This window comes from Otolemur garnettii, unplaced genomic scaffold (genome assembly GCF_000181295.1).
Source record: "Otolemur garnettii isolate 467f Iridium unplaced genomic scaffold, OtoGar3 scaffold00290, whole genome shotgun sequence".
Classification (NCBI taxonomy): domain Eukaryota; kingdom Metazoa; phylum Chordata; class Mammalia; order Primates; family Galagidae; genus Otolemur; species Otolemur garnettii.
Genome location: NW_003852685.1, coordinates 455367 through 468136, shown reverse-complemented (window position 1 = coordinate 468136; position 12770 = coordinate 455367). Strand labels below are relative to the sequence as shown.

The 12770-nt window shown below is 38.2% G+C and overlaps 1 protein-coding gene across 1 annotated transcript in view; it reads left to right on the top strand.

The window, feature by feature from the left end:
• The window catches only part of MTMR8 (myotubularin related protein 8), a 128287-nt gene that overhangs the window by 33223 nt on the left and 82294 nt on the right, over nt 1-12770 (top strand). The window contains 3 exon segments of the mRNA XM_023508914.1: nt 8181-8265; nt 8268-8284; nt 9105-9154. Coding sequence (XP_023364682.1) covers nt 8181-8265; nt 8268-8284; nt 9105-9154 — 152 coding nt within the window.

Here is a 12770-nt window from a genome sequence, read left to right as displayed (position 1 = left end):
AGTTTCCATGTCTTTGTGTGAGTTTGCAGATTCCTATTGTTACTGTGTTCATCTTTTATTCCATGATAGTCTGAGAAGATACAAAGAATAAGTTCTATTTTTAAAAATTTGCTGAGGTTAGCCTTGTGACCTAAGATGTGATCAATTTTGGAGGATGTTCCTTGTGCTGATGAGACGAATGTGTATTCTGTTTCATTAGGATGAAGTGTTCTGTAGATGTCTGTTAATTTAATTCTTCAATGGATAATTTTAAGTCTAAAATTTTCTTGTTTAGTTTCTTATTGGAGGCTCTATCCAACACAGACAGAGGGGTATCAAAAATCTCCATCTGTTATATTGCTGGAGGAAATCAGCTTGCTCATGTCAGTTAGAATCTCTCTTATAAATTGAGGAGCATTCTAGTTGGGTTCATAAATATTAATAATTGAAATCTCATCATGTTGAGTGTTACCCTTAACAAATACAAAGTGACCATTCTTAACTTTCCTTAGTTTTGTGGTTTAAAGCCTATATATATCTTCGAATAAAATTGCAACTCCTGCTTTTTTTCTGATTTCCATTTGTCTGAATTATAGATGACCATCCCTTCACCCTGAGTCTATCTTTATCCATTTCTTCCTAAATAATTAAAATATATTTATTCATAAGATGTTTTTACAGATCTCACCATTCAATTTAGATATGAAAATAATAGAATTTCATAAAGGAATAAATAGTATTGTTTGTTTTATGCAGATATTCTTTAGTTTCTAGCAAACTGACTTTTATAAGAACTGAGTTTCACTTGTGAAGACTATGTAAATAACATGTTCATTTGTGTCTTTGATTGCATTGCTTTTGATAACTATTAGTCATAATAGTATTAATGTACATTGCCTCAAAAATCTGAACTTAGGTTTAGCTGATTTTATCCTGATTTTATCATCTTGAGAAATGGTGAAATCATATCATTGCATGGACTGACTCTTATACAATCATAAAACTCATCAAAAGATATCCTGTGTTGCTTAATACAGGGTGATTTAGTTTCTGAGTTTAAACATAGACTAGAGTTTCTAATTTGAAACTTGTGTTTATCTTTTAAGGTAAGATGAGATTTATGTATACAGCAGATATCTGGCCTGCATTTTTGTATCCAGTCAGCCAACCTGTGCCTCTTTATTGGACAATTTAAGTCATTCACTTTAATTATGAGTAATTATAAGCCTGGTAATATTTTGGTTGTTGAATTTGTGAGAAGTCCAGTGGACATTTTTAATCCTTTTGCCACTGTGGAAGTTGAGTTTTGATCAAAAATTTCTGAGTGAGTTTACTTTGGTGTAAAGAGTTGTGGAGGTCATTGTGGAGGATGGGTCTGAGAATATCCTGCAGAGCTGGTTTATTTATGGCAAATTTCTTCAGCATGTGAATATCATTAAAGTATTTAATTTCTCCATCATAAATGAAACTGAGTTTAGCTGAATACAGTAACCTGGGTTGAAAATTGTTTTGTTTTAGGAGGGTGAAAGTAGTTGACTATCCTCTTCTACCTTGAAAAGTTTCAGCAGAGAGATCTGCAGTCATTCTCATATTTTTCCCCTTGTAGGTTATGATTTTATTACATCTGACTGCTTGCAGTATTTTGTCCTTCATATTAACTTCGGTGAAGTTAATGATAATATGTCTTGGAGATGCTTTATTAGGGTTGAGTCATACTGGGGTTCTGAAACTGCTGTGTGTATTTCAGCATCTTTTGTGATGTTTGAGAAGTTCTCCTTGATTATCTCTTGGAAAAGAGCATCTGTACCTTTCAAAGCAACCTCATCACCTTCAGGGATTCATATAAGTTTTCTTTGAATTATTCCAGAGCTCTCTGAGGGAATTATCCATTTTTGCTCTCCACTTCTCTTCCTCTTTGTGCATTTTGGAGCATTCAAAAGCTTTGTCTTCAATGTCAGAATTCCTTTATTCTGCCTGCCCCATTCTGTTACTGAGGGATTCTACTGTATATCTCATATCTCAGAAAGCTGCAACTTCTATTTTCAACATGTCAAAATCTTTGGTGATTTTGTCTTTGAATTCATTGAATTCTTGAGACAACTTTTGAATTATTCCTAGAATTTCTAATTCCAACTTTACTTCTATTCTGTTAATCTTATTTGCTATCCAAATTCTAAACTCAATTTCTGACGTCTTAGCCATTTGTTTATGAATGTGATCTTCTGGTGTGTTTGCCTTGTCGTTCCTTGGGGGAGTTGATCTACTCTGATTATTCACATTGCCAGTGTTTTTCTGCTAATTCTGCCCCATGATTGTTTTTCACCCTTTGGATAGATGAGCAGGTAGAATGAAATTGGATTGGGGGTTTCTGGGGTTTTGGTTGACTATCCCTTTACCAAAGAAGTGGGACTGGTGACTACTGCTTTTCCTCTATAGCTTTGCAAAGGATCCATACAGTACTACAGCCTGAGACTCTAGAGACCTGCTTGGTGTGGAGAGGCTATGTGGTTCTGTCTTGTATTCAGCTGATCTCTGTCCAATCCTAGTGAATCAGTGACTCAGGGTTGAATTCTCAGCAGTGGAGAAATATAAGCAACAAGACATCCCACTCACCCACATAGGCAACAACTGAAAAAGGACAAAAATCACACCTCCCCACTACAACAGACCAGGGTACTACCTTCAGGGTCCTCAGTTGATTTTTCCAGTTTAAGAGTTCCAAATCAATTGTCCCAATCAGCACCCACTCTTTAGTGGGAGAGTTAAAAGGTCTCCAGCAACTAGATAGCAGGAGTCTACTGGCAACTCAGTGCTCCAAAGAGACAGAAAGGCCTGTCCAGTAGAAGGTTTGGACCAGGGGGGCTGATGCCTCTTTCTCCACGTTGCTCCCCCTTCACCACCAGACTCTGATACACCCAGTTTCTGGTAACCCCACCACCAATGTCTGTTAACCCAGTCTCTGTGGTCCAGTTCTGTCCAATAAGCAAATGTGCCAGGGTTTTGCCCCTGCCAGAGTCAAAGCCTCCTCCTCTCTGCCACCACCCTCTGCCACCTGCCAGCAGGGGGAGCTGAAGCCTGCTTGCCTCAGGTACTCAATGGCAACTAGGGAGTGTTCCACCTGAGCGCAATCTAAACCTGAGGATGTCCAGACAGCAAATGTATTTCTTCCTCAGCCACCACACCTTTGCTGCTGCTGTTCTCCTGCTCTGGTATCCCTATAGGGTGAGGTCTGGCTACCTCTGGTATTCCACAGTGTGACTGTGGAAAGGTGACTTTCAAAAATTAGACCCCAGCAGGATTGCTCTATTAATGCTGATGTTGGGTGGGAGGTGTCTCCACTTGGGTTCACATACCTCAACAGTTCCCAAGTCTACACCCATTGTGCAGAGACCCTAGCCTCTTCCTGCTGCTGAGATATACTTTTTCAGAGCCAGGCCAGACACCTTCCCCTCTGTGTCTTTCTGCACTGTCATTGGATTCACAGATACAGCATAGCTACACTGCCACCATCTATGCAATGCCTAGTCCTAGCCAAGAAGTGCAGACATTCTGGTCTCTACAGGGGTCAAACGTCTAGACCACTAGGTAAGTGGAGATGAGTAGACTGGAAGTTCAAGATGGCAGGGAAAATATTTGTTCAAACTTCCTGCCAGACAAGGGAATTTCTAGGCTCACAGCAGGGACTCTTTGGAGAAGGAGTCCCAGCTTCCAGCAAGTCACTCCAGTGGGATGAGAGAAGAGAACCTAAGTTCACCACTCACTAGTAGAGATCCCATAGCAAGGAAGCAACTCTCTTGGGTGAGGAGACAGACACACAGCCTCTTTGGGATCAGTTCTGTACCTGACATTTGTTTCATTGGAGTCACAGCTTTCCTCAGCAGAAAAAGATGTGCAATTATCTATCTCTTCTCTCAGCTCAGCTCCCACCCTTCAGTTTTGTTAGGTTCTTTCTGGTCATTATCTCCCTAGAGTGGAGCTTTTGTCAAAAGCTAGATCCAGTCAGCCATCATCCCCCATTCCCCCAAAAACTGGAGTTAGGGAAAATAGCCAACCTGAGGATTTAGCAAAAGCCAAGACACGTTGAAACAAAATGAACAGATAAACAAACAAAAAAGCTATCAGACATACAAGCACACAGATGAAGACAATCAGAAACAAACAAACAGATAAAAAAGATAATAATAAAAGAAAAAAACCTCTAATAGCCTGATGTAAGCACTCTCAGCAACCATAAGAAGGGAAGAAGAGGAAAAGAGAAAAAAATAGTAACTCCTATAAGAAAAGGAAAAAAACGCAAAAAAGCACATGAACTAGCTAAGAAAAAAGAAAGAAAAAGAGAAAAATGGCACCAATAACAAAAATATTCTTATTATATGAAAACATGAGTATATATATGCTGTAGGGATCAACTTTAGTAGGAAAAATATTTGTGTTGCAATATGCTTTCTGCACACCAGGGGGAACCATGAGTGGTTCCCAGGCTTATACCTGATTCATGGTTTACACTGTTTTGTTGGTTGTTGCCTGGCTACCGGGTTGGGGCTTGGACCCCTCTGAGTTGTTGATTCTACCAATTTAAAAAAAGAAAAAATCTTCACAGGCAAGTTTCACAAGTTCTCCCTGCAACAGTTCCTGTGAAGTGCAGGGCATCCTGGATCTGCTTTGGGTGCAGGATGGCTGCCTACAAGTGAGACTCAAATCACTGCACCTGGCCCATGTGGAAAGGTACCTGTGACAGTCGCCATTTTGGAAATTTCCAAATACCTCTGCTTCCTGACTGAGATCCTTCCCGCCTGAGTATCTCTCCTGCAGCCTAGCCCAGCTGTGCCACTTCAGACAGCACCCCCATCTGACTCCAAATTCCACTCAGGAGGCCACAGTTCACCAATTTTTTCCACACAACACTTAGTTTTCCTATGAACTAGGAATTTTAATCCTCCATGGGGGAGGGGCTGTTTACCATGGCCACCGCCAGCCACTTCAGCAGCAGAACAGAAATTTTTCTGGCAGTCTCTGCAGCTCTGGATTACACTTCGAGTCCAGCAATCTGCCACTTTGCTGCACACCCCAAACTGCCTGTCTACACCAATATTTCCCACTGGGAATGATCTAGCCTACTCACTCTCACCTGTTGTTCCAGGAGAGCTAAGCTAAATGTCTATCCCATCTGCCATCATACTTCACCTCCCCACTGTTATTCTTACTATTTTTTAAAATGTTTTCATCCTTGCTATCTCAGAGGACATGGTATCCTATCTTCTACGTAAGGCTCTACAATATTCTTAAATTCCATCTCCTTCTACTTCTTCAAAGAACTAGCTTTACCAATTAATCCCTCTTTTTCCTACGTTTTCAACCTATTCCTTTTTACTGGCTTCTTGACTCAGAATTCTACCTAAGTATCTTCTCATTCCTAAAGAGAAAGAACTATTCTGACCCCTTTCTAACTATCACCCTTTTTCCACTTGGTTGGAACCTTCTTAAAAGTAATTGGTTTTTATATTAGCACTTCTTCATCTCTCTTCACCCTTCACCCCACTGTGATCTAATTTGCACACCATTACTATTGTTCTTACTGAGGTTACTGGTGACCTTAGACCTGCCAAATCTAAGAATCACTTTTTAATCTTCACTTTTTAGCCTCTCTACTGCATTTGACACCATTGACCTCTTTTTTTTAAAACCCTTTATGTAGTTCTGACTTTAATCCAATTATTCCCTTCTTGCTTTCTTTCTGCCTTTTGGGTTTCTTTTTCACAGGCTGACTCCTATAATAGCTCTCCTTCCTCTGCTTCACTTTTAAAGGTCATTGCTTTCTGTTTTTTCTTTCTTTCTTTCTTTCTTTATTTTATTGAATGGTAACTATGTACATTAATGCATTTCTGGGGTACAGTGTGGTGTTTTCACATACAATTTGAAACATTTCATCAAACTGATTAACATAGCCTTCATATCATTTACCTAGTTATTGTGCCAAAACGTTCATATTCTACTCTTAGAAAGGTTCACTTGTACCCTTGTAAGATAAACCACAGAAGTGGTTTATCCCCCTCCCTCCACCCATTCCCCCCTCCCTTCTCCCTCACCCCTCTCCATATTCTTAGGCTGTTATTAGGTTACAGCTTTCATATAAAAGGTATAAATTAATTTCATAATGGCGGTGTATACATTGGATACTTTTTCTTTCATTCTTGTGATACTTTGCTCAAAAGAACATTTTCCAGCTCCATCCATGTGAACATGAAGGACGGAAAGTCTCCATCTTTCTTTATGGCTGCATAGGGAACACTTCTACACTGCTGGTGGGAATGTAAACTAATACATTCCTTTTGGAAAGACATCTGGAGAACACTTAGAGAACTAAAAATAGACCTGCCATTTGACCCTGCAATTCCTTTGTTGGGTATATTCCCAGATGACCAAAAATCGCATTACAACAAAGATATTTGTATCAGAATGTTTATTGCAGCCCAATTCGTAATTGCCAGGTCATGGAAGAAGCCCAATTGCTTTGTATTTTTGGTCTCTGCCTGTACAGTATCACCTATGCACACAAGTTTTTTCTATTACCTCTTTTCAGGTAGTGGTTAAATATTTACCTTGGCTTAAATCTTTCCCTCTCCTGAACTCCAAATCTACATTTCTAATTGTCCACTGGATGCCCCTCAAGTACCTTAGACTCACCATGGCCAACACTGAAATCTTCTTACCTACCCCCATTACTACCTAAATTTTGCTTCTTGTTTGTTTTCATTGCTCAAATTAGTGGTACTGTCATTGACCTAGTTACTAAGCTACACATTTCAGAGTCATTCTTGTCTCTTCCATCTACTTTATCCCATATTTATTCTCTCACTGTGTACTGTTATATTGTCATACTTAACATCCCTCTTCTTTTCAGCCCCACTGCTACTGCCTTACTTTAGGCACTTAATTGCCTTTCACAATTATGTCCTCCCAATCTATTCTCTTTATTGCCACCACAGCTATCTTTCAAAAATACACACCTGATCATGACACTTTACTGCTTTAAGTTCTCTATTGCCACCAGATAAAATGTACACTTGGTCAGTCTGACTCTTGTTCTCCTGGCTTGCTCTGTCTCTTTTCATTCTTTCACTCCCAACCTAGCCTTAGCCATTACCAAGCTACTTAAGCATTCCTATCCTACACCATGCCTTCTTGCCTGTGTACATGCTGCCATGTTGTCCCCCTGTCTGAGAAGTCCTTTCCTCCTGGTCAGTTTGGCAAACTAACATTAGTTGTCTCCTTCTCTCTAATTACCTTTTGTGCCTTTGTTGTACATGATGGGGATTTACACTGTTTTATTTATTATTGGTTTACAGTCATTCATTTAAATGTTTGTCTCCCTTGTATTCCCAGTGTACATTATAGTGCCTCTTGTACAGTCACTTAGCAATTTTTGGCTAGGTGTTTGGATGAATGAATGAATTAATTAATCAATGTCCTTTGTCTTCACTTGAGGAAATTTTCCTCTTTCTTCAAGATTCAAGCTTCTCTGCCTTCTTCAAAAGCATATAGTGACTACACATTACATTACCTTATAGCAGTATTTTTTTCCACTATATTTGAATAACTTATTTGGTTTTATTCATTCTGAATAGTCTGAGTTCCTCAAAGACAAACTGAGTTTCATCTTTGTATCTTTAATATCTAGCACATAACTGGCACATAGGGGTACTCAATCAAGTGTTAGAATGAATATCTACCTTTGCCAAAATTGCCCAAGTTGAATAACTGTGCAGACTTTTATATCATTCTGATTGTACAAAAATGGACCTAAGATGGGCAACTCCTTCATCTTAAGTAGAAATAATTTGTGTTAGTAAGATTAAATTGCTAGAGGAGATTGTTGTCAGATCTAGGCCTGGAATGAGGAGAGCTGTCTTGTGTTTTTGAGCAAGAATTTAGAACTCCCCTTATTCTTCTTTTTACCCTGAATCATGGATTCATTTTAATTTTCTTTTCCTGTTAAGTAAGCTCTCCTTATTCTCTTGTACTTCATTATTTTCTTTTCTATTTCCCATAAGGAATATAGATATTATGAGAAGCCCAATATGACCAAGGTGTTTTTACCATAGGGATAGTACTTGACAACTCTTTATTAACCCAGCATGCTGTGTGAAGGTTGCTCATGGTATTTTATGCCTCTTATTTTCAAGGCAGTGATGGCATAAAAGGCCAATGTCTTAGTTCATTGTTCTGATGGTTGGGACTGTACAGCACAAGTCTGCTCCTTGGCCAGCATCCTCCTAGATCCATTTTATTGGACAAAGGACTTATGGTAAGAGAGCAAGTGACTGTGTTTTACTTTGTGTGAATGAAAAAATATTTAAAAAATTAAAATGAACTGTCAGGCAATTTTTATTTTTACCAGAATGAGGTCTAAATCTACAAAAATAGCAGTTTTTCAATTTAGTGTCTTTCCATTAAATGCAGTGTTTATGTTCTATATACTTTCTGTTGTACATTCAACATATTTCCTACCTATCAAAAGTAAGTTGTGTGTAAGAGGCTTCTGTAAGGTATGGGAAGAGCTCAAAAAGCTTGCAAAGATAAAAGTATGATTTTTAAATAGGTTGTCTGATGGGTACATCCTCTTTACCACACTAGTTATTTGAATATCAAACTCACGTTTTTTTGTTTTTTGTTTTTTGTTTTTTTTTTTTTTTTTGCCTTGAATCTAAGGCTTCTTAGTTGATCTTACTAAGACATAGAACTCATAGTGACTTATCCTCATTTCTTTGGAAATGGTTTTGTTATTGGTATAAACCAAAATTTTGCCTTTAGATTCCTGTTTATCAAAGGTTGAATTTAATATGCTTATCAGTATTACATTTATTTATGGCTCACTGGCTTGTCATACCAAAAGAAATGTGACACTAGATACAAATCCAGAATAATTTCTCCTGAGAGCACCTGAAATTTGAAGGCAGCCTTTATAGATCTGTAAATGAAATCCAAGTTACTCACTTAGCTATCATTTAGGAAAATAATTTTATTTTATGACCATTTCAACTAAGTGTTCCAATATTCTCATGTGCTGATTAATTTATTTTATGATTTTTAGTAAGGCAAACTATGCTTTTTATATAAAAATGAAGATCCTGATAGAGAAAGAATGGATATCCATGGGCCACAAGTTTTCCCAAAGGTAAAAATATCCTTATTTTGAAGGAGGAGAGTTCATTAGAATGAGTTTTATTAAAACTCAAGTATGTTCTTGTGTAGGGAGGAATAGTAAGTGTCATTCCAGACACCATGCTAGGGCACTGAGACTACAAAAGTAACCAAAATATCATCTTTTGCCTTCAAGGATTACAATTAATTATATCATATTGTTTAATATTTCAGGGAAAAATTCATCACAGGCCACATAGGGAAAAGTACTTAAATTTCCATGAAGAAGTTAGGATAGGCTTCCGGGAGTAGGTAGAATGTAAGTATAATATTTGAAAGTAAATAGGAGTTTGATAGGGAGAACAGAAAAATGGAGATGACATTTAGATATAAGGACTAGTATTTAAGACAAGTGCACCTCTTAAACTTTTTTTTTTTTTTTTGAGACAGAGCCTCAAGCTGTCCCCCTGGGTAGAGAGCCATGGCTTCAGTCCTCACAGCAATCTCCAACTCCTGGGCTCAAGCGAGTCTCCTGCCTCAGCCTCCCAAGTAGCAGGGACCACAGGCACCCGCCACAACGCCCGGCTATTTTTTGGTTGCAGCCATTATTGTTGTTTGGCGGGCCTGGGCTGGGGATTCGAACCTGCCACCTTAGGTGTATGTGGCTGGTGCCTTAGCCACTTGAGCCACAGGCGCCGAGCCACCTTTTAAACTTTTGTAAGAAAAAGAGACAGGTGGAGATTTCTGTTTTTGTACTAAGGGGTGGGGACAAAGGCGTACATTTATTATCTGCTATAAACCAGTCTCACTAAGGCTTTACCTATGTTTATCAGAACTATTAAAAGATATTTGCCACCTAACAATGTGTTGTACACTATATCAGACACTAAGGTGGTCCCAATGGCAAGTAAAATGTGTGACAATTTTTACCATGTTATAATTCAGGTCTTTTTCCCCCTCATTAATATGAATCCATTTAATTTTACATGATTGCCCATCTCTAGCCATTTGGATCCATCCATCATTCTTTCTTCATCAGGAAATACCAGAGTACTCAATATGTCAAGTATTGAGAAGACTGAGTTGAATCAGATATGATCCCTGTCTCTTATTTTAAAGAAAAGGAAATCAGAAATGACAATATAGTATGATAAGTACTAAGACAAAGGAAAACATAAATAAAGGAATCTTACTCATTCTAGGACAAAGAAGGTTTCATGGAATAGGTGACATTTTAATTGAGATTTAAAGTAGAACTTATTTAGAAAGGGGGGAAGGCATTTCAAGACTGATAGGCATTAAACAGGATGACTTTGAACAGTGTTATATATGATAATAAGATCTGTATTTTAGAAACATCCCTCTTGCAGCAATGTGGAAGACTGAAATCGAAGGCAACGGAATGAATTAGAAAGCTATCAGAATTAATAAAGACCTGAAAAAAAGGCAGTGAAAATGGTATAGGTACAAGGGTATTCGGGATGTACAACTGACAGAACCAGGAGATAAGAAAGAAAGTCTAGAAGAACTTGTAAGTTTCTGTCTTAGTTAGATGGGTTTATTGAGATAAAGAGTACTGGATAGTATAGGGCAGATTTGCAGGGAAAAGTAGTTTCTGTTTGGGATTTATTTGGTTTTAGACATCCAAAAGATGTCCAGTAGGGAAACTATTTAGTACTAATCTGGAACTTATCAGTTCTGAATTAAACAGAGCTAGAGCTTTTAGTGTTATCTGCATGCAAGTGGTAGTTTAAACCATGGGTTCAGATAAGATAACCCCCAAAATTGTATGTAGAGGAAAAAGAGCCAATGTACAGGACAGAGCCATGTATAACACTGACACCTGAAATTTTAGTGAAGAAAGGACTACATGAAGGTGGTGATCACAGAGTGGTTAGTGAGGTAAGAGTAAATCTAAGGATAGGAAAAGCAAAAAATAAGGGGCAAAAATCTCAAGTGAGTAGTCAGAAGTGTCATATGCTTCAGTATATCCTAATAATCAATTTTGACAATATGCAGATTTTAATGATCCTTAGTAATAACTGGCTGAGTAAAGTAGTGGAGGCAGAAGCGAAATGGCATGAATGGAGGCATGAGTGAGAGGTGAGGAAGTGGAATTTGAATATATCTATCTCTTCCTAAGACTTTTGGATGTGAAAGGGGTAGAAGAGAAGGGGTGATATTCCCAGATAGGGTTAGGGGTTTCAGGAAGAGTAGTATTTCAAGATATTAAAGATTTAAGCAATTTTTTGTGCTGAGGGGAAATATTAAGTACGATAAGGTTGAAGATATAAAAGAGACTGAGTTTTTGATAGGGTAAGTCTTATGAACAGGCAGGAAAAGGTAAAAGCTTCAATTTAGTTGAAGAGATTAGCTTGTACTGTAAGTTAGAACACCTCTTCTATGGAAACTTGGATAGAAAGACAAGCAGAGAAGGAACTAAAGTGTTTCTCAGAGGCAGAAATTAGATAATTTTTTACTTGATGGCCTTGATCATTTCAGTGACACTGTAGACCGGGGTGTGCAACCCACAGCCTGCAAGCCACATGTGGCCCAGGATGGCTGTGAATGCAGCCCAATACAAAATCATGAAATTACTAGAAACATAATGAGAGTTTTTGGTGGAACTTGATTGCATGGTTCTTGATTGTGAACTTTGTAGACAATGTTCTGTTATGATGTCAGGTGAAATAAATATACCTATGCTCTCGCTCTTTGTACGCATCTGTGGCTTCAGTTTTATGGTGGTGCTGAGCTTCTAGTAAGTTATCTTCCAAGTGCAGACAGTCAAATTGACACTATCAGATGTTGCATATGCTCATGATGACTTGCCAAGGCATCAGTTATCAATAATACTTCAACCTACCATGGCAACATTAGGTGTTTAGTGTTATTTAGAAATCAGGTAAGCATGGTGGTACCTTACATATCACCTGACATGCCTTACCATTGGCCTTCTGCCTTGCCATGCATTGGCTGCCAAGATGCAGAAGGGCCCAAACCTTGCTTTCTATTTTTATGCCAATTTAAATAATAAAAGTAAATATACTCCCTTATTATTATTTTTTAAATTCCATCAACGTCTCTAAAGAAAACAGAACACCCCCCCCCAATAAAAAAAGAAAACGAAGGAAGATTGCTCAACAAAAGAGTAAACAGATGACTACTTGTATGTCAAGGCAAATAATAAAGTGTTATGCTTAATTCATAGGGAATTTATGAATATTTTTAAAGACTACAATTTGAAAAAGCATTATGCAAAAATATACTGCCAAATTTAATATGACTGTGTTATAAGGACAAAACAGTAAAACTGAAAAGTCTGTCTGCTCAATAAAATTTTGTTTTAAAAGTTACAGCTGAGATCAATTCCATTGTAAAAGCTAGTTACGTGGTAGCATATTTCTTTCTTTCTTTCTTTTGAGACCGAGTCTCACTTTGTCACCCTCAGTAGAGTGCCATGGTGTTATACCTCACAGCAACCTCCAACTCTTGGGTGTAAGTGATCTTCTTGCCTCAGCCTCCCGAGTAGCTGGGAATACAGGCACCCACCACAACGCCCAGCTATTTTTAGAGATGGGGTCTGGCTCTTACTCAGGGTGGTCTCAAATTCCAGAGTTCAATCAATCCACCTGCCTTGGCCTCCCAGA